Here is a 21,857-nt window from a genome sequence, read left to right as displayed (position 1 = left end):
CGTGAGACGGGAGCTGCAGGGCCGCTCATCATGAGCATGGGTAGTATTTAAAGGTCCCCCGCCCGCCCCGACTGCTCTAAGGGTTTTCACACCGTTAGGTTTGCCATCATTTAGTGGGGTCTGCAAGGGGAGGTCACGCAGCAGCAAGGGAGGAAGACAGCCCTGGCCCAGCTGCCTGTGCTTGGTGTCTCTGAACCTGACTGAAGGAAGGAAGAGGCATGACAGCCGTCTCACTTCTGAGGAAGTCAGTTAAGAAAAGGCCTGGACTGGGAACCTTAGGGAGTGGTAGGGTGGCCGGTTGGTTTTTCTGCCATCCATTGTGAAACTGATGGGAAGGAGAGGAAGTAGTCATGTATGGATCTAGGAGAACAGGGACCTTTTCTACTGAGAAACCCGGGTGGGGTGTGGTGGGGTGTGGTGGCTCAGGGAGCTTGTCCACTAGGCTCAGGATGCTCAGACAACAACAACAACAACAACACAGAGCTTGCTCCATTTGTAGAGCATGGGGTTTATGTGTAAAACAACTCCTTTGCCTTAGGACTCTGTGGTCCTTTAGATGGGTCCAACTCTCTTGGCTGTCGCGGGTGCCCATAGGAGGTGCTGTGCGGTACAGTGCCTCTCTTCTGCTTAATGCAGCTTACCATGATTCGCCAGCTAAGACCCCAGGGTTTCCTGAGCACATGTGTGTCTCATGTTGTGTGTAGGTGGCATGAGGAGGCCGCACTCTGGCTAATGAATGACCTGAGTGGCTACTTGTCTGTTTGGAGTCCTGGGCCGTGGGGATGAGATGGCGATGAGATGTGGGAATAGGTGGTCTTGTGCCTCCCCATAACCTTGCCTTGCAGCTGGTCTGACCCATGTAGATGCTCGCTGGGGCCAGCAGCCGCTGATAAACTCTGACAGTCATCAGGGGTGCAGTGTCTTGACACTGAAGAGCGCACTGAAGTGGGTTGAGGTGATAGTCGGGTAGGAAGGAAGGAAGCAGCCTCTGTCAGCATAAGGCACTTTCCTCAGGACCGACCTAGGGATGTTTACCCTGGCTCTCTGGGGTTGGGCATCTGGAGTAGAAATCAGCTGTCAGCTGTTCTGGGGAGGTAGGTGCTGGTTATTTGCAGTCTCCATGACCCTTGGTGTAAAGAGCTTGTGTCATTTGCAGGATTCGAATGCCACCTTGGGCAGAAGACAGGAGCACCCAACTAGAATGTAGACTTTGTTCTAGTGCTGGCTTCTGACCTTACTTTTCTCTTCTCTCCCCCACCCCCATTCAGTTGGCTGGAGTTGTCTTCCTCGGAGTCGGGCTGTGGGCATGGAGCGAGAAGGTAGGTGGAACCTTGACCAGGCCCAGTTCTCTGTCGGGCAGGCAGGTCCAGAGCCAGACTAGAATTGTCCCCTCCTCTAGCCTGTTGAGTAGTCACTAACTGCAGAGAAGGTTTGTAGCATTAACCCTCAGAAAGAATGTGCCTCCGAAGTTGTATGTGCTGCTGGAGTCCTTAGGCCAGAACGAGAAGTTGGTGGGAGGTTATGAGCTCTGTGGGTGCGGATATGTTCCCATCCTGTTCCCAGAAGCCCCGAGTAACCTCAAGGCAAGCCTGGGCTGGCTCCTAAACCTGTCACATACCCCTGGGAGCAAGTGAGCAGATCCCGGTCCTGTTTGCTCCCAATGTGCTCGTGCTGGCCTGCAGCAAAAGGGAGGCGAGCTTGGTTCTGTGCGCATGCGCTGCTTGCCACCGTGTGAGGGAGCGAGGGGATCCCAGACTCTACTGTGCAGGTAGACAAAGGGGCAGGTGGTATTCTGAGGGGTCAGAGCTTCAGGGGCAAGGTGGAGTCATGGCGCTGACCTTATCCGCGGTAGATTAATGCTTAGCTGCTGAGATCTGGGAGGAGGGGCAAGGAGAACCCGGAAGCTGAAGCACCTGCCCCTGTGGTGGAACCGCCACTGCTTCCAGAAAAAGAGAACAGCACACTTTGGTCTATGAGCTCTTATGTGGTGGTCTTAGGAACAGAGTAAGGTCTGCTCTTCAGCCTTGTACCTTTCTTAGAGGCCTGTGTACCCCTGATGTCAAAGCTGGAGTACAATGGCTGTCCCAGTGACCTGGGAACAGCAACCATGCGTAACAGCGCCACCGTGTGTTTGTATTTGGGACTGCAGCAGACTTGACCTGGGTGAGCCCTGAATCCTGGAGCTGGTTACAGAGCCGTCTGGCCTGACAGCTCTTTTCTTTTCTCTTTGAGGGTCACAGAATCTGTCCATCTATTGTAGCTGCCACTAGTCACATATAACTGTGTGTAGTTTTAAATTTTAGACTTCATGGAGAGTGTCTGAGGGCTGTGGTGGACAACCTACAGGAGTGGGTTGGTGCTCTCCTTCCGCCATGGGGTCCTGGGGATTGACTCAGGTGCCAGGAATGCAGCAAGTGCCTTCACCTGCTGGGCCATCTCACCAGCCCCTGACTATCCGTGTTTAAATAAAAATGATAAATCAATCCTGTTGTCCCTAGCCTCCTTCCAAGTGTTTTTATTACAAGTACAGCCAATGGTTCTCTTTGGGTGGTGCTGATAGAATCCTGCCATCCTCGACACGTTTCTGGGCAGCACTGTGCTCTTCATCTGCCCTTGCTGGGTGCGTTTCCTTAGGAATGTTCATGGTGAGGCTGCTTGTAGCTTCACAGTTTGATGGTGGCCTAGGACCCCTCACACACACACCTTCTCTGAGGCCTGGCTAAGGCACCTTACAGGCCACTGAGGAATCCGGGTTTGGGCTCATAGGAGCCCGCAGTCTCAGTGTGGACCAGGGACTTCATGGAGAGTGTCTGAGGGCTGTGGTGGACAAGGACAGTGTCCTCAGGGGCTCCAGGATGCAGGCAGGACACTCTGGCCTGGCTCTTAACGACCCCTAGCTTCAGCTGCTGGCGTAACTCACCCCTGGGGCCTGACTCCATTCTAAGAACACGGCTACCTTGTATTCTCTGCCTCTTTCAGGGTGTGCTGTCCGACCTCACAAAGGTGACCCGGTTGCATGGAATCGACCCCGTGGTGCTGGTCCTGATGGTGGGCGTGGTGATGTTCACACTGGGGTTCGCGGGCTGTGTCGGGGCCCTCCGAGAGAACATCTGTCTGCTCAAGTTTGTGAGTGCTGCAGCGGGGGGGGGGGGGTGTAGGGGGTGTGAGTGCTGCAGTGGGGGCGGGGGGGGGGCGTGTGAGTGCTGCAGCGGCGGGGGGGGGGGGCATGTGAGTGCTGCAGCGGGGGTGGGGGTGGGGGGCATGTGAGTGCTGCAGCAGGGGTGGGGAGGGTGGGGGGGTTGTGTGGACGCCATGGGCTCAGGGTGCCAGTGTCAGCTCACTTCTGCCTCCTGCCCAGGCAGCACAGGGAGGGAGGGACAGCTCTTAGAACCTGCTGTCTCGTTTTGAGGAAAGATTTTAAGAAACCTAGAAGATGGCTCCTTCCCCTAGGGGAAGGGGTTTCCTGGAGCTGCCCGCTCATTGCAGGGTTCTGCTCACGCCCTCTGCTGTGTGGCTCTCCTTGGACGTTCTAAAGGAACTGTGTGCTTGCTGCTCTCCTCTGTCCTTCCTGGCTGAGATCAGACAGGGCTGCCATTAGCTTTAAGAAATCTTTTCCCTCCTCCTGGGTGTGAATCTGTTGGGTGTGCAGTGTAGTTCTTAATTTTCTGGCAGAATCACGAATTACTAAGAGTTTAGTTTTATATTTAGATACAGCTTCATATTTAAATGTATTCAGTTAAAATTAAATAGCACCTGGTGAGGAAACCACTTTTATTTTCTTTATGATTGTTATTTGTTGAGCTTATTAAGTCAGCCTTTCTTCATTTGGAAAGCAAAGCGCACATCTCTCCCTGGACCTCCTCCTCCTTAATAGACAGTGTTTTGCATCCCATTTCCACATGAGCAGGCTGTGTGCATGCTGTGTGCGTGCTTGGGGCTCTTCTCTGGTTTTCTTGGGAAGGTTCCTTCACATTTCCAAGATGTGTCGAAGCTTCATGGCTCCCAATAGAATGTCACCATGACCTGTGGCTGGCGGCCATATTTCTAGAGAGGTTTGTACATAGCTGACCATCCTGCTCGCCCAGGCAGTGTGGGTACTGCTAACACTGGTCCCTCCAGAGCAGCAGTGACCTCTGCAGGGAGCTTAGATGTCCTGTGTAAGTTGTTTCAGACAAGCTCTGTGTCTGCGTCTTAGTTTCCACATCCATGAAGTGGGAGTGAAAGACTAGATGTCTAGGATGGTGGAGCGGGTGGGAGTGCTCTACACAGGAACAACTGGCTTCCTTTTCATCAGGTGGAGGTGTGGGGAGGGCTCCCTCCTAAGCAGCGATGGTTCAGAGCTCTGTCAGTCACCACCTGTGCCGTATGCGCACGCGTGGGTAGTGGTGAGTCCCATATGCAGAGGAGGTGAAATGCTGAAGTGGGCGGTGTCTGCACGCGAGGGAGGGTCTGCCAGGCTGGCCATGCTGACTCCACCCTTCTTCTTGTGTCCTCGCAGTTCTGTGGGGCCATTGTGCTCATCTTCTTCCTGGAACTGGCCGTGGCTGTGTTGGCCTTTTTATTCCAAGACTGGGTGAGGGATCGGTTCCGGGAATTCTTCGAGAGCAACATCAGGTCCTATCGGGATGACATTGACCTGCAGAACCTCATTGACTCCCTTCAGAAAGCTGTAAGCTCTGCCCCTGACAGGCCTCCTGCTAGAGCGTGCCCTTTCCCACCTCTGGTTAGTCTGGGATGCCTTGCAGCCGAGGTGGAACAAGGCCTTCCCTCCTCAGAGTGGGTTTTCTGCCACAGAGGGCAGGGAGGCGTGGAGCATGCGCCTTAGCCGCTGGCCAGCCTTGCTGGGCTCCCACTCAGCCAACAGTTTGGATTAGTCAGACACCTCTGTCTCCCATTCCCTCTTTTTGGGTCCAATCCTCCCTAGCCTTTCATGGTAGCCATGTTATTAGTCAGAGTCCTCCCCAGGATCTTGGCCCTGTGGATAGAGGGGGTACAGAGGACACAGTGCCTCCCCTAGGACTGTGACTCACTGCGGAGCTATTCCTGTATCCTTCCTCTCTGGGACCTTTTCTCCTTCCTGTTTGAGAAGGACAAACTGCCTGGGGGAAGCCTTCTCCATGGAGGATGTGACCTCTCTGGAACTTTCCCCAGGGAGCTGAATATGCAGGCTTGGGCTGTGTCCCTCCAGCTTCCTGCCCCTTCCCCTTGCTAGCAGCTGCACCTGGAAGCTTGCCGCACCGGCCTCTCCAGCCCCTGGGGGACCCACTCCCGGCACTGTGGCCTGTTTGATCTGCCTCTCCCAGAAGCCCAGCTTCTGAAATGTCTTTTCACGGAACTCTTGGTTCCAAAGAGAAAATAAACCAGCAAGCGCTAAAAATAACTTACCCACTATTATTAACCAAAACTTGTTTACCCTGTTGCTTGTAGCATGGGGTGCAGAGAAATCCGTTTACATAAGCAGAGAGACTCCTGTGTGTTGTCACTGACTTGGGAGAATCTCACATCCTAGTGACTTTGCTACTCCTTTTCTGTTCAATTTTTTTCTTTTGTTGTCAAATGGCCTTGGGTCTGCTAGTTTCTCGAACTTTCCCCCACTCTCTCCTAAGAGAAGTCCTCCCCACCACCCATCTGCCCCAGTCTGTTTTGAGACAGGTGAGACAGGCTCTTGTTCTGTAGCCTAGGCTGCCCCCGAGCTTGCAAGCCTCACCCTCCTGAGTATTGGAATGGAGCAATGCACTTCGCCACGCCCAGCTTCCTTTCTTCTCCCGCTAAGTTCTAGTGCTTGTGAGAAGACACTAGGTGGTCCTTAAGTCATTAACGCACCCTGCATAGTGGAGGAGTAGGTAGGAGAAGATTGGGTTTCCACTGGAAAGTTGGGTGTGAGGGAGGCAGAGATCCTGCTGGCCTTTGTTTTGGGGTCTGAGGTCTCCTAAGGGTGGAGCGATTCCATCACACTGATGTTCTTAGTGCTGGGGGGCGCACCTTTGAAGGCTGAAAAGGGATTCTGTCAGCTGCACTACAGAGTGGGGAGTGGGGGTGGGGCTCCTGGTCAGGGTAGAGGGTTGATGAGTGGTTAAAGAGTTGCTGTTGTAGTTCACCTTAGTTGTAATTCACCCCTGCTGTAAATTTTCAACAGCTGTTTTATATAAAAAGTCCAAGAGGTAACTAGGGCCAGCGTGGCCATGGATCATGGAGAGCCTGTCCCTCACTTAGTGTTCTCTGGGTTAGGAGAGGGCTATATCAGGACCTTTGATGGAGAGGAGCTCACATGGGCTCTGCCAAGGAGCGTGCTGAGCTAGACTAGTGAGACTTGGTTCCGCAGGGGAGTCAGCGTGGCTGCAGTTGCCCTCTTATTAAAGCATTACCATTTGTGGGTGTCCTTCAGTATCTGGGAGCCTTACCGCCTGCCTCGTAAATGGGAACATAGGAGACACCTGGTGTTGAGTCAGTGACCCTGGCCCCCCTCATGTGGTTTTTGGCAATATTTATGATTTTAGAACCAGTGCTGTGGGGCTTACGGCCCTGAAGACTGGGACCTCAACGTCTACTTCAACTGCAGTGGTGCCAGCTACAGCCGAGAGAAATGCGGGGTCCCCTTCTCCTGCTGCGTGCCGGATCCTGCAGTGAGTATATGCCCCTTTTGTGGCTCCACATCTCCTGCCACTTCAGTGCCCTCCAGGCTGCTGCTTTCCAGCACTGATGGGCCGGCGCTGCATTCCCTTGGCTCCGCCCACCCCGGGGTCCTTGTAGCTCTGAAGTCCTGTGCATACATTCCGGAACCCTTCTCTGTGGCTCACTGTGACCCTGCACTAGACAAAAGAGGAGAGATCATCCTTCCTCAGGCATTCTGCCTTACCGTGGAGGTGCTGTGCTCTGGGCCTGCCCACTGTTGTACCTTCTTTGCAGAGTCCTCTCAGTGCTCAGAAGTTCTCAGGAACTGTGAGGTTGCACATCACATGACCTGGGCAGGGTCCTTGGTCTGGGAGAGGCCTGTTTCCTGAGGTTGTACTGTGGAGTCGGAGGTGTCCAGGAATGTTTGAAAAACACCAGTGTAGGGAATGTACTGAGTGTAATGTCCTCTGCTAGCACAAAGGTTGACAAACTGGCCCAAGGGCAAATGAGGCAAAATACTTCCAGTTCCTTTTTGGTGGTTGTTGTAGTCCAGCTTTCTTCACAATAACAAACCCTCTGAGGAAGAGCTGTGCACTCAGCAGAGGAGTGCACACTTACTATGCAAGGCGTCCTAACACTAATCCCTAGAATTTAAGAGGAGTCAGCTGGCTCGCAGTGCTGAATGCTTTCAGAGCTGTGGGACCTGCTGTAGACAGCGAGGGGCACACGGCATCGGAGCTGCCGGCTCTATGGCTAAAGAACAAAACCATGTCCCTGTTTCCTTCCTCCAAGGCTCCACTTCCCGGAGATTCCACTACCTCCCAATAGCAGCACCTTGGGACCTAAGCCTTGGGGAGATTCTCTATCTAACCTCAAACATGGCTGAAGGGAAAAAGAAGTATAATATTTTGTGACATTTGAGAATGGGTATGAAATTCAGATTCCAGGGCCCTTGGTTTTCTGACTATATAGCCAAGCCTGATAGACAGTTTATGGCTGTCCTAGTCTAGCGTACACACTGTCCATGCCTGTGTTCTTGTGGTGAAGTACAACAAGTCCTGGTACTGCAGCTTGCGTGTACAAAGTTTACTGCTGAAACAACACAGATCTGGCTCACTGACCCCTGTGCCAGCTGCAAGGGGAGCTGCCAGTTGACCTGTGGGAGCTGTGATGTAATTTCTGCGTAGTTTTCACACGTGTTTCCTGGTACTCAGTCGTGATTTTTCTAGTGCCTCCTACCACTGGATTTTTGACAAGTCTTTAGAGTGACTTAAGTTTTCTGCTTTTCCTACAGCAAAAAGTTGTGAACACACAGTGTGGCTATGATGTCAGGATTCAGGTAAGAACACCAACACACAGCCTTAAAGGCTCTGGGCAGCCATTTCTTAGACTTTAGTACTGTAGTCTAACCTCCTGCTTTAGCACAAGTGCAGATTGGAGTGAAGAAACAGGAAGATTCCATTAGAAGGGGCCGTCCAAGCCAGAAGTGAGCTGAGTCTGGGAGGAGTACTGTGCATGTGCGCATGTGCATATACACATGCACATACACACATCACACAGGCGTGCACGCACACTCGATTGACAGCCCTGTGGTTATAATATCACTAAACTTACCACTGTGTTAGAACTAGTGTTAGCTGTTGCTCTGCAGTGAGGATAAAGTTGGTGGGTGTGTGATTGGTTCCAGCTTCCACATGGAGGCAGTAGCAAGACGGAGATGCCAGGACTAGGGGAGGGCTCAGACCATAGCGAGCGAGGGCTGGATGTTTGAAGGTGATGCGGGCGGCTGCAGTTGTGAAAGGGAGGATGTCGGAATGTAGAAATCCCCTTTAGCCGTGGACAGGAGGACAGTGACTTCCCTTGACTTTAGTTTAGTTAGGAACAGGCTGTGTGTTGAATGTTTTATCTCTGACACCTAATCAGTTCCCAGTGAAGGCAGAGCCGTCGTGACTGAGATTACTGCCCTTATTAAATGGCCAAGATGGCCTAGAGAGATGGCTCAGATGTAAAGAGCACTTGTTGCTCTTTGGAGAAGACTCAGGTTCAGTTCCCTGAACATCTGCAGTGCCTCACAACTGGCGGTACCTCTGGTTCCAGAGGAGGGATGCCACCTTCTGGTCTCTGTGGGCACTGCATACAAAGGGCAAGCAAACTACATGAAGGCACAATGCTTACACACATAAAATAAATCAGAAAGAGGCCCCAAGAGCTTTTTTCCTCTTCTAGCATATGAGTGTCATCAGGAAGACACTATTTCACCAGAAGGCAGCACCAGACACTGACCCTGCCAGCACCTGGTGTTAGACTTAAGCCTCCATAGAGGTGGGAAAGAAATTCCTGCCGCTTTGTTGTAGCGTCTCAAAAGACCAGAGAGATGCATCTGTATGAAGCCTGTTAAGAATTCCATTGCCACCTCGGGCAGCCATAACAAAATACAGACACTGGCAGGCTTACGTGGCACTTACTTGGTCGCAGTTGTGGAACTTAGAAGTTGAAGATCAAGCTGTCAGCTGAGCTGAGTCCTCTAAGGCTGCTTAGGAAGCGTCTGTTCCAGGCCTGGCTTCCAGGATGAGCATCTCCCCTCCCCCCTGACTTCCTTCTCTGTGCACCCCTGTCTAGTCTTGTCTGGTATGGACAGAGGTCAGTTGATCAGACCTCAGCCTGGTAGCCTCTTTTAGAACTAGCTGTGTAAAGACCCGTCTTCAAATACAGTCACAGCCTGAGGTTCAGAGGGTTAGAAATTCAGTGCAGAACCTGTTGGCACAATGCTTCACATACCTCAACATCTCTGATGACATGGAGGGAGATGATGGGGAAGGAACGGTGGCTGGTTGGCACTTACGAGGTAGAAAGAGTGGGGTGTGTATTGGGATAGCATCCCCACATATTGACAGATTTCCCAGGGGGAGAAATCAGAGAGGGAGCTGGCTGACTCTGTCTCCCAGAGCCAAGCTTACCACTAGGAGACAGAACCCAAAGAGCCACTGCCCTTTCTTCTCCCCCTTCTGCGACTTAGAAAGTATGGAATCCCCTTTCCTCTTTCCCTGGAGAGACACACGGTTTTGCCTCCAGGCTGCAGATTACCTTGCATCTCCAGGTGTAGAGATTCAGAGAGGCTTCGTCTTTGGCACTCATAGCCTGCGGTTAGATAGGCAGGATGGCTGCTCGCCCTGGGAGGGCCCAGACCCAATCTGAATGTGGAGTGTTCTCAGGCAGGGCTTCTCCTGTGGTCCTCATTCAGCCTCCTCAGACGTCACCGTCACCGACATCGACATGCTGTGCCTTGTCCTGCCCTACAGAGCTGGGCTGTCTTGGCAGGGCAGGGACTGTACGTGCTCAGGCTGAGGCCACTGTGCTGTTTTTCTGCAGCTGAAGAGCAAGTGGGATGAGTCCATCTTTACAAAGGGATGCATCCAGGCTCTGGAGGGCTGGCTGCCCAGGAACATCTACATCGTGGCGGGGGTCTTCATTGCCATCTCGCTGCTGCAGGTATGTCCGAGGATGCAAGCACCGGGCCCTTAACACATTGGTATGCTGTGAAGGAAATAGGATGTCCAAGGTCAGCTGTGTATACGCAGTGTGTGTGTGCGTGTGTGTGCGTGCGAGTGTGCATGTGTGTCCCAAAGTCAAGAATCCAGTTACACCAGGGAAGCTGTCAGTTTGCTTAGGGCCCATGTCTAAGAGGCACTGCCTACCTTTGAGCACCCTAGGGACAGTGAAGACTGTGCTTTACATGGGGAACACGTGTTAGGAGACTCTGCCTCGAAGAGGTGGACCTGGCTGCAGCCACACCACATTTCTTCATTCACTCTGTCATTATATTGAATGACAGACTACTAGAGAAAAGCTTGTCAAAAGGGAAAGAAAAATTGTATTTGTGAAGTGAGACTGGGTTCAATTATGAAACAGAGCTTAAGAGGGGGGTGGGGACAAGCAAGCGCACTTCCAAAGGTTACCACGTTTATGGGTGTCTGTGTCGATAGAAAAACCACACCCTTCCTCACGACATTCTTGTCTGCTAGGTCAGGATACGTCTGCAGATATCAGGGTCATGGGCTGTGAATTACTCTCTTGGGAACTGGGCCGGCAGGGTGACTGGTTCTGAATAGTTGGTGTTACTTTACAGTTTGACCCAGAGCTCAAGTCTGTGGGTCCCGCCTGGTATGTGGCATTTTTACTCCCTGGGGATAGGCCGAGCACCTGTTTCAGTCTGTGATGCCTCTTCTGACCTCTTCCATGTTTGAGGGATGTAACAGCCTAGCCCAGGGCCGCTTCCATGGGGTGGGTCATCTGTGCACTCGCTCCCGCTCTGCCCTCATCCTGGCCCTGGTAGGTAGAGAAGGAGTCCACGCAGGCAGTGCCCGCCAGCTCGCCTCTGCTCCTGCCTTCATTTTGAACCGCTGATCTTTGGCTTTGGTTTCAGATCTTTGGCATCTTCCTGGCGAGGACCCTGATCTCAGACATCGAGGCAGTGAAGGCAGGTCATCACTTCTAAGAAGCGGATGCAGCAAATGGAGTTGAGCCACACGTAGAGGTCAAGCCTTTCACTGTCCAGCAGCAGCAGCCGCAGCAGCAGCAGCAGCAGCCGCAGCAGCAGCAGCAGCCGCCGCCGCCGCCGCCGCCGCCGACGGGAGCACTCACATCCAGACCCAGTCTCCGGCATCAGTGTGACATGACCTCTCAGTCTCTTCTTGCTCGTGCTGAAGGCCAAGGCCCCTTCTCATCTGCCCACACTTGACATAGCATCTCTGACGGGGTTTGCCCAGAGACAGAGAATGTGTTTTTATGAGGAGTGGTGACTCTGAGGGCAGATGGCTCCCACGGCTGCAGAAAAGGCTTGGTGGCCCTTATGGAGCCGAGAGCATCTGCAGGCCTCTACCTACTCAGTAAGGCTTAGGAACATGCTCACCTCTTAGCTTCTGTGGGTATAGCATCAGTATGGGACCAGCAGTGAGGACAAGGCTTCTGGCTCCATCGGATCAAGAAGGATGGGGAGGGATAAGTGGTCCAGTGGTCCCCTCATGCTAACAGAGTTCATGGTGGTGCAACCATGCCGGGGGTTTGCAGAATCCTCAGCCTTGTCCAAGTGAAGTATGCCTGAGCCAGCCATAACCGGTCTTGGGGAGCACCTCACCACTGCCTTCCAAGCCTACACTGCTCTCCCAGGGTAAAACAGCCTTGTTTCTCCATAGCATTAAGCCCCGCTGAGGGCCAGCTCTCCTGTCCTTACAGTGTGTAAATAGTTTATTTATAGGGTAAGAGTGTTTCTTCACCATGTCTTCATAGCCTCTTCTGTCTGGCATTCGTTTCTCAGCAGCCTCGCCCAGTGTCTGGGACCAAGCTGACCTTTTCAGTTCCCCGAGTGTCTCAACCAGCTGTGACAGCTTCTCCCCTGGTTCACATTCCCTCCATGCACCCCGGCTTGGCTTCACTGTCTTCTGGTCTCGGTGCTACTGAAATGGCCACCAGAACTTGAATCCTGATGGACCCTTTCTCCCTCCCCACTGCCCTCCAGGGAGCCTCAGTTCCTGATTGCCAGCTGGAAACTGGGTTCCTCTCATGACCACATACAGCTAGTGGCCCAAAGTGTGCTGTCCCTGGAGGGCAAGGCTCCCGCAGCCAGGCTCCGGCAGGCGCAGACAGCAGGTGCTGTGTGGAAGGAAGCCCAGCACATCTTATCTCTAACTTCCATGGCGACTTCCCAACCCACATGCCGTGTTCACTGTCAGCACTGTTCTGAGGCTGCTCTTGAAAATGATGTCTCTTGTATACTGGATACTCTGAGGCGCATGCTGGTGTCTGCCGACCTTGGGCTGGGCTCTTCTCTAATGCTTCTTTATAGCTTGTGTCTGTCCTCACCGTTCAGGGATTGAGTGCTACCTTCAGTTACTTACCGAAGTGTACATTCTAGTGTGGTGTATACTGGCGATACTGGTGGGTGTGTGTTCATGATGATGATGATGATGATGATGTTATAATTTTTTAAATAATTCTCTATAGACTAGAGGAAGAAGAATGCTTGTGTTTTTAGGAAGTGTGAAGCTTCTCTTTGACCTGCCAAACTCTTTTATGGAATATATCTTTATATTAATTCTGTTGTTGGGGTCTTTTTTTTTTTTCTTTCTGGTTTGGAATCGCTATTAAAAAAAAGCATTGAGCATTTTGGTGATAAATCGAGCCACTGAGTCAGGTGTCTGGACGGTGCGGGAACGCAGTGGTTCAGGCCAGCCATGGTTTACACATCCTGACAGATTCACTGGGTCCTTCCCATTCTCCCCGCCGTTGAAACCAGGTGGGTCACGGCTCTGCCCTTCTTGGCTGTGAGTGTGTCAGCTGGGTATCTTTCCTCTGCAGGACTTAAGGAAGGATTGTTCTCAGTTAATTTTGGCCTAGCCTTGGCAATAATGCCCAATCAGGCAAAAGACCATGGATCCAGACAGGACACTGTAGCATGTGCAAGCTACGTGTGCTGGACTTGCTGGTGATCTCCAGTAAGTGGGGCAGATGGTGATTGTTCCTGCTGGAGACCACGGTGAGCAGACACTCCCTGCGGGCATGCTGACACCAAGGGCTTCAGGCAGCTCTTACTGTTCGTGCGGACTGGCAAAGCTGGCCCATTTGGAGTCTTGCCCTGTGTTACACATCCCCATTTAGGATAAAGTCTATTCATGGCTTCCAGGGTTGGGCTTGTTTCCCAGCTAATTTTTAAAACGAGGCCACTTCAGCGATCTCCTCTGGAAGATGAACAGAAGTGGAAGATCAGGGGAACAGTGTCTGAAACACTCTGGCCCACGCTGAGCGCCCATCCTCTCTGTCCTCCTAGGCTGAGGAGCCCGCGTGTGGTCCCTGCACATTCCGTTCTCCCACTTGAGGATCTGAGACTCTTGTCCTCTTGTCCTGTCCAGCTTGTGTCAGTGGGCCTCCCTCTCTCCCACCCTCCATTCTCCACAGTCGTTAACCCTCTGGACCGCAGTGGCACCTAGCATTGGACTCCCCTCCTTAACAACCCTGGTTCTGCGGGGCAGCCACAGTGCTTCCGACTCTCCTATGTGTTCTCATGCCTTGGCTGTTCCTGCCCTCTTTAGCGGGTCTGCAAGGTGGCCAAGGGTAGAGCCCTGAGCCAGGCAGAAAACTATGTGCATTGCCCCCCAGGACGCCAGGCACAGTGTTCGTACCTAACTAACATGACAGATTGTTAGACACAAACTCCTCCAGGAATGGAGGAAGTGCTCAGGGTGCATGGGTTAATAAGCTCATCGGTTCACAGAGCGGTTCTAAGAAAGCTGTGTCATCATCTACCTCAGAGAAAGGTAACTCCCTGCAACCCTTGCATCCCTTCAGAGTAGCTTCTGTCCAGTGACTAGCCCAGGAATAGCGCCATTCCCTGACGGTATATCTAAGTAACTCCTGGGGCTCTAGCAGGTCATTTGGCAAAGGTGGATTATAGATTCCCTTCTGTCGCTGGATTGGGTACTTGATGGGAAAGTTAGCCACAGTGAGTCGGGGTGCTGCCCTGGCTTGCAGCTCTGGCTTGCAGCTCTGGTAATAGGCAGTGGCTTCATTTTTCTAAGACCCAAGGTAGTACTGTGTTCAGTCAACAAACTGCTCTCTGATCTGTGTGAAGTACTTGTTTTCCCAAAGCACAGTTGTTGGGAAAGGCCAGAGCTGTCAACCACATGTAAGCTCTTTGATGGGTTTTCTATGCTGAACAGTGCAGGATCAGACACTTTCTTCTCTTAAGAGACACTTTGTCTTCTCCTCAGAGGCAGCATGTGGGCTGCTACTGTTAGAGAGCTTCTACAGAGGGAGGAAGCCTCAGTCTCTGCACGAGGGGCCGCTTGATTGCTTCCTGACTCATAGCTTCCTTCAGACATGCGAGAATCAGTTGAAGTTCCTCCGCTCTGACAAGTGCTGGGTAAAGAATGTGCAGGGTTGTGACTGGGCCTGTGGTCCAGCCTCACGTTTCTCTGTGCCCTAGAGGATCATGTGTACTACTTTGTTAGCCTAGAGCTTTGGGACTAGCCCACCGCCACATTGTGATCTTATTCGAGGTGCCTGTGTTCAGTATACACAGGGCGGGCTGGGGGGTGGGGTGGCAAGCCTTTTGAGCTGAGCTTATTTATGTAGCGTGTAGAAGTGTCCTTCATCCTCAAAGCCATGTAAAAGTGGCCTCCCCTTTGGTCAGTTACTATTGGTGTCTCCAGGGAGCCTCTGGAAAATGTCAAACCAACATTATAAAACTGGGGCTAGGGGCAGCAGAAATGGCTTCAGAATTAAGAGCCTTTGTTGCTCTTCCGGAGGAGGGGTTTGGCTTCCAGCAAGACCATGGTAGCTCACCATTTGTGAGTCCAGCACCCTCTTTAGGTCTCTGTGGACACTGTGCACACGTGCATCGTACATATTCAGAGGCAAGCAATTACCCATATATACATAACAAATAAATCTTTAAAAAATGGCAGAATGCTGGGAGAGCGTGGGGAGATTTGTTGAGGAATACCTGTGGGGGATCCTGGTTCTGGAGTGAGAGGACACAGCCACTGCCTGCAGAGCTCTGAGAATTACTTCTTCACTTGCCTTTCTTCTGTAGTCTGTGCCTCATATCCCAGCAGGGGCTTCAGAAACACAGCTTAATGACTACCAAACTAAATTATCACCCTGAGCCATCCTTTTGGTCACCTCAAACGTTTAAGCTTCATCCTTTTTTAACATAAGCAGAAGCTATCTAAATGGTGCAAAGTGAAAAGTACACTTTCTGTCCCCAAAGACAGCTGCTGTTAAGGATCCTTCCAGAAAGTGACTTTGGATCTTCATCCAAATGGGGGCATTTCTTTTCCTTGTTCAGCTTTCTGTAGTTCTTTTTATGTAATGTACTGATCAGGTACACTCCCTTGGTCAAGCCACACAAGTAAGTGGAGGGGAGTGTGTTTGCAGTCCCGGGAACCACAGTAACAGAAAACCGGATTGACCCAACCTGAGCAGCGAGTGGAAGGGTTTGGCTCCTGAAGCTGGAAAGTCCAGCGGCAGCGTGAGTTTCAGGGTTGCTGTGATCCAAGAGGCTCAGGGAGGTCAGTAGGATCTGGTTTCCTTTTCACTGTCTGCCACAGTATCTTCCTCATCGGAGACTGGGGTGGGTTGGGGGTGGGGGTGGGGGCCTCCACGTGATACTGCCTCTAGCCTCCTGTGGTAGTGAGGTCAAGGAGGGAAGGTCATCCTGCCCACCCCCCCACCCCCCCACCCCCAGTCTGCTCATTCTGCTTCACAGACATGTTAGGAAGTAACCCTGTAGGATGCTGGGAATGCTGCGAACTTCCCCTTGTCCTCTGAGGTTCGCTCTTATGGTGTTTATTTAAAAACACAGATTTAAACAAAACAACAAAAAGCCCTGCAGTGTAGCCTGGGGAAATGGTGCTGTGAGTAATGGTGGCTTTTTGGGTAAGTGTCGAGGACCTGCATTTGCTTGAATGTCTGCAATTCCACTGTCTCTACCAAGAGGTAGGTGTAGACAGGAAAACCCCAGGAAGCTTGAGAGTGGAAGGGGAGGGAGGACCTGACCTTCATATATGTGGTGTGTCCTGGCCACGCGCTCAGTCACATACAAGAATGTGTGTCCATTGTACCTAGATAAACGTGAGCCATAGCACAGAGGGAACAAACCAAAACTGCAGCGCTTGTTATTCAAGTCACATAGTCACTTAAGAGGATTTAGATATTTATTTGTTTGTTTCCCCTAAAGGGAATTCTTCAGGGAGGTGTGCAAGTGTTAGTGGGTTGTGTGTGTGTGTGGGGGGGGACGGCTGTGACTAGTCAGGTCATGGCGTGCTGCTGCTGTGTGGATGAATACCCCAGCTGCCCCATTTCTTTTTTTTTTTTAACGGGAATGCTAGCCCTTTCCCTTGTGGTGATGTGTTTAACATTTAACATAGGGATGTTTATCTGAAGCTACATCCCCACCAGCTGAGCTACCCATGATGAATGTCACACAGAGTTCTGAGGTAAGCAGAAATGAAGCAGTCACATCACTATTGCTTCAGGAATGAGTCTTTGAGGTTTGCTGGGAACCTCAGCAGGACTTTGAAGCTCAAGAACGGTTTGTTTTCTGTGCTGTAAGAGTAGTGGATGGGGGTGGGGGACACTCATTCTTGCTGCAGTATGGATCCTGCCAGAAGCCCTACACAAGAAGTTGCTTTTGATTTCCCAAAACCCTACAGAGGGCAGGGGCAGAAGTGTTGGAGCCTAGGATGAATAAGAAGTCTCGAGGAGAAGAAAGAGCTGAAATGTTGTAGTTGTGGTGAGCCTGGTGCAAGTGTGCTCTGAAAACTGGGTCATCATGGTTGTGTGGTTGAGAGACCTCCATCTTGTTCCCCCTCTGGCAGGGAAATAAACCCTGGAAAATGCCAGGAGGAGGTTACAGGCTCCTCACCGCTAGTGGGACAGCTTGCCCTTCCCACCTTCCGTGAATAACCAGGTTCACTGTGAAACCAGAGCATGGATGGCTTCCCTGTGCTTTCCTGGGCACCAAGAGAATCTGGTATGAAAATGTAGGGAAAACTTGGGAGACCGGAAAAGTCGGGTCATAAATACCAGTTGTGATTCTGTTTTCCTAGAAGCAATGGGAATGTGCAGTCTTCTCCCTTGTGACTGCAGTTCATCAACTTCATGGCTGGGCCTGTGTCCTCGTCGTCCTCCTCCTCCTCCACCTCCTCCTCTCCTCCTGCCCTTGTAAAGATGCCTGGGTAATAAGTTTATGCATTTTCCCCTTAGGCCTAAACAGTCATCACCTTTTAGCTAGATGAATCATTGTGATGGTATCTCCTTTTAGGTTTGTTTTTATGGCACGAAATGAGCACAGCTGTGGGCCATATGGAAGTATTGGAGCAGCCTCTTGCAGGGACCTAGCACCCTGTCCCTGGTCCCTGAAGGTGTGTTGAGGAAGCATGGACCCCTGTCTCGGGCCATAGAAATCAACAGGTGGTAGTTTTTGTGTTTCATGGACTGAGGGAGTCTGGGAGGATTTCCTGTGGGAAACGGCATCAGGAAAGGCCCAAGTTCCTGATTTCATATCCAAGAGGCAATGGTCCTTCTTATGCACTCTGTAAAGGACATTTCTTTTTAAGGACTCATAAATATAAATAAGCATATATGAAGATCTTTAAAATTTTAGTTCATTGGTTGAGGGAGGTGGAAAGGTTAACAACCAGTCCAAAGGAGAAATCACAACGCAACGTCAATCCACATGGAGGATTGTCAATACAAAGGGATCTGCTGAACCCCATTTGGGCATGCCAAATGCACATCTCTCCACAAGAATAAGTCTACATTAACTCTGCAGCATGGCTGTAAAATACCTCAGAGGAATGGCAGACTAGACTCAGACTCAGCTGTTAGGGTATGTCCTGCACGCCAAGGTGCTCATTGCTAACAACCAGAAACTTGTTTGTTCCAGATCTCTTCCTATTTCTATCTGGCCAAGTCCAGGAGTGAGATTTATATCACTTGGACTCCGAGAAGGAAGTGCTTTTCCCATAGTTGTGGAGCCACCTGGTCTGAAAGTTACCCCAGCTACCCTGATGCTTCGCTCTGATGCCCATCAGGACTCTCAAACACCCCTCCCCTCCCGCTTCTGCACTGTCTCTGCAGAGGACATTTGGCACCGTCCATGTTAGAATCTCTTTTTGAGCACAGCTGCATTTTGAGGTTTGTTTACCTCTTTCTCTGTAGATGAGAAAAATTCCTGGCAGCTGTCAACACTTGAGGACTTTGGTAGAGCAGTATAGAATCTGTAGTGATTGTTCAAAGCATCTCAGATGTAGGGGTTCCCAGCCTTGGCTGGCGAATCCTCTTCCTTCCCTGCAGCGTAATTCTTGGAACGAGCAAAGGCCTGCGTTTTAGAGTGAGTTGTTATTCTTTGGTAATTTTAAACAATGTGTTTTGGTCATACCCTCCCCCACTCCTCCCAGGTCCCCTCCCCACTTCTTTCTAACCCACCAAGTCTACTTTGTGTTGCTCATGTTCTGGTGAGTGTGGGTCACTCAGGTGGAGCATAATCAGTCTAGCAGGTGTGAACCCGTTGTGAAAGCTGATCCCGGAGGGAGGAAGCCGGTAGCCATGACTAGGGCTTCAGTAAGGGGTGGAGCCCCTCCCACCGTGCTGGAGTGCTGTCTGGCCTGCTTTTGTGTAGGTCTTGTACAGGCAACCACAGCCGCTTTGAGTTCACAACGGTCCAGTCACGTCCAAAGACACTTTCTCTGTTTCTTCCTAACCTCTGTCTCTCACAGTCCTTCTGTCCCTCTTTCCTGATTGTCCCTGAGTTTTGAGGGACCAGATGGAGGAGGGCACAGACATGACTCTCTTCATTTTATACGAGAGGAAGCTGATTCAGATTATGGAACTTGTGGATACCATTGAGTCGGGAATCAATCATCCTGATTTACAGCCAGGATTTCCTCACCAAGGACTGTTCTCCTTCCCCATTGGTGGCACTCATAGGACACAACCAGAGATCAAAGGGCATCAGCAGGTATTGGAGGGAGGTATTTATTTACTGCATAAAGTAAATAAAGGTCAGAAACTGAGTGTGTCCTGTCGTTGGCAACGGGGGAAGACGTGCTATAATTTCAACACTGGGAATTAAGACAGTGATGCTCACTGTGTGATCCCCACCCTAGTAGCTTCAGTATCACACCACAGCTTATAAAAATACAGATTCGACGGTCCCCCAGGTTTATGGAGTCATACTCAGTGGAACTCAGGTTTCAGGTGACTGATACAGAAGTTTGGAAGCTGTCATACATGATTTGAGTGAGAAGATTAACCACTAGACACTCACAAAGTCTGAGTGGACTTGGAAAACGTTACTTTACTTCTTACTGTTTTCTCAGTCCTGGTGGGAATGAGGAAGTAGGTTTGCCAAGTCCCTTGGTGGGGCACCTGAGGCCCAAGCTGTTGGGCTGCCTTAATGTAGTTTCTGATCTAGCCTGGAGGCTGTGAGTAGCTTCCTCACTGGTAGATCTGGGGTGTGGGCTGCATCCAGTTGGGACGGGTGGGTCGGTGTCTGCAGATATGACTGTGAGAAGTACAACACAATTGCAGCTATAGGACCCTAGAAAGATGATCCAGCTGAGGACAGGAGTAGGAAAAGGGATGTGGTGGGAAGGCACAGATAGAGTATAGAGTCATGACTTCACAGATAGAGTATAAAGTCATGACTTCACAGATAGAATATAAAGTCATGACTTAGGGACACCTGGGGCTTAGTACTGGAGCCACCATCCACCTATACTTCCTCAATACAAATGTGAGGTAATTTTAAAAGGGGGGAAACCATAAATGACGACAACCACCACCACAGGCGGGTTGAGAACACTAAACTAGTAGCTCTTTCCTCATTGCACTATCCCACAGGGTCTAGATTATGGCTTTGTAACCTAGCCTGGACAAGTTAGACTGCCTGTATCCTCAGCCATTCTGAGGGAAGAGCAGAGCTTGTCACTTTGGGCCGGGATAGCCTGCATCTTCTGGGACCTGAATTGTGAATGTGAATCTTTTGTAGCTAAACGAGCAGTAGGCAGGACCTGAGTACTGCTTGTTCTTTAGTGAGTACCAAGGGCCCTGTGAGGCTGCCTGGGACAGCCTGCTGGTTACCTAGGGCCGTGGACATCACCCACGCTGCTGCTTAAGGACCTCAGTTGAGGGGAAATGGGATGGACTAATAGTCTCTGATGAACAGGATTGGGGCTCCAGGAATGATCTATGGACTGTGGATGCAGGCCAGTCGTGGCCATGTCTATTAGATGTTAGGTAGAAAGGTGACAGCCAGCTCAGTGATGGTTTTACATCAGGACCCAGGGCTTCCTATTTGGTGAGCTGGTGCAGGCATAAAGGATCACCTATGAGCAGACAATGCACTTCTTACTCTAGAATGATTCCCCCCACCACCACCCCCGCCCCCAGCTGTTTCTGGCTACCCCCAGTGAGGCAAAGAAAAAGAGACTGAATTACTGCTTATCTCCAGTAGAACATCCAGAAAGGGTGTGTTAGGTGACTCAATTCAGAGGTCTGGGGAGGATTTCCTGTGGCACCAGGAAAGGCCCAAGTTCCTGTCATTTCCTGACCTCTACAGAATCCGTGACAAGATAGTTGGGTCTCCAAGTTCCAGCTGTGGTGGAGAGCTGGGGTCAGGACACATTAGCTGATTCCTGCTTAAACAAAAAGTGGTTTACAGGCTTCCTATTTAGGGAAGAATAGTGGGAAATAGGAATTTAGGAGTTCTGTGAGGGTCTTAATGTTGCCTCTACAACAAGCTACTTTTTCCTGCTGCATAGAGTTCTTGCCCTGCAATGATTTTGAAAGCCATCAGCCACAGTTGGTACTAGCAAACAAACAAACCAAACAACCAAAAGAGAAACAAACAACAACCCAGCAAACTTTTCCTGATGTTTGTGGGATGAACTGGAACTAGAGGCACATGCCCATCTTACACACAAGACTTAGTGTTAACGAGAGGACTACGTGGTGCTTGCTCAGTAGAGAAAATTGGTCAATTCAGCCCACGCCTGATTATTTTGATTTAGCATATCAAGAAGCCAGACCTTCCAGAGTGCATCAGAAGAACCAAACTCATGAGGTCACTGTACATGCCCGGCTTACTCATACTATCTCCTTCCAGTTAATGAGGACAAAAATGACCTGACAGCACCTCACCTGTATACAGATGAGGAAACCGAGTCACGGAAGAGGACTGCCTGGGAGGCCTTGGGTAGTGCAAGCCTGGTTGACTTTCTCTCTCTCTTCTCTCTCTCTCTCTCTCTCTCTCTCTCTCTCTCTCTCTCTCTGTGTGTGTGTGTGTGTGTGTGTGTGTGTGTATGTGTAGCATACTACACAATTTGCATGTGAGAGTCAAAGGACAACTTCGGGAGTTGGCTCTCTACTATTACATGGGTCTTGGGGCTTGAACTCAGGTTGACAGGTCTGGGGACAAAGTCTTTACACACTGATCCATCACCTCCCCTACCCCCAACACACACCTTGTTTTCGAGATAGTGTTCCACTGAGTTCCCGGACTTACCAAATGAGCTAGGCTGGCTGGTCACCCTCCAGGGTCTGCTAGTTTCTGTCTCCCAGCTCCCCAGAACTGGAATTACAAGTGTACATGCCACCTCATCTCCATTTTTTTTTTTTTTTTTTTTTTTTTTTTTTAGTAATATGGATTCTGGAGTGAAAAACTCAGGTCCTCATGCTTACAAGGC

At 50.9% G+C, this 21,857-nt stretch overlaps 1 protein-coding gene across 2 annotated transcripts in view; it reads left to right on the top strand.

Moving 5' to 3' along the window:
• The window catches only part of Tspan14 (tetraspanin 14), a 57,679-nt gene extending 44,976 nt beyond the window's left edge, over positions 1–12,703 (top strand). For both annotated transcript variants that reach the window (XM_052190204.1, XM_052190205.1), the window contains 7 exons: positions 1,269–1,319; positions 2,980–3,126; positions 4,499–4,669; positions 6,498–6,623; positions 7,907–7,951; positions 9,982–10,101; positions 11,036–12,703. In XM_052190204.1, the coding sequence (XP_052046164.1) occupies positions 1,269–1,319; positions 2,980–3,126; positions 4,499–4,669; positions 6,498–6,623; positions 7,907–7,951; positions 9,982–10,101; positions 11,036–11,107 (732 nt within the window). In that variant the 3' untranslated portion in view covers positions 11,108–12,703. The remainder of the gene's footprint in view (positions 1–1,268; positions 1,320–2,979; positions 3,127–4,498; positions 4,670–6,497; positions 6,624–7,906; positions 7,952–9,981; positions 10,102–11,035) is intronic.
• Positions 12,704–21,857: the final 9,154 nt, after the last annotated feature.

This window comes from Apodemus sylvaticus, chromosome 8, assembly GCF_947179515.1.
Source record: "Apodemus sylvaticus chromosome 8, mApoSyl1.1, whole genome shotgun sequence".
Lineage (NCBI taxonomy): Eukaryota > Metazoa > Chordata > Mammalia > Rodentia > Muridae > Apodemus > Apodemus sylvaticus.
Note: the sequence above shows the minus strand (reverse complement) of the source record. Positions and strands in the feature narration are given on the sequence as shown.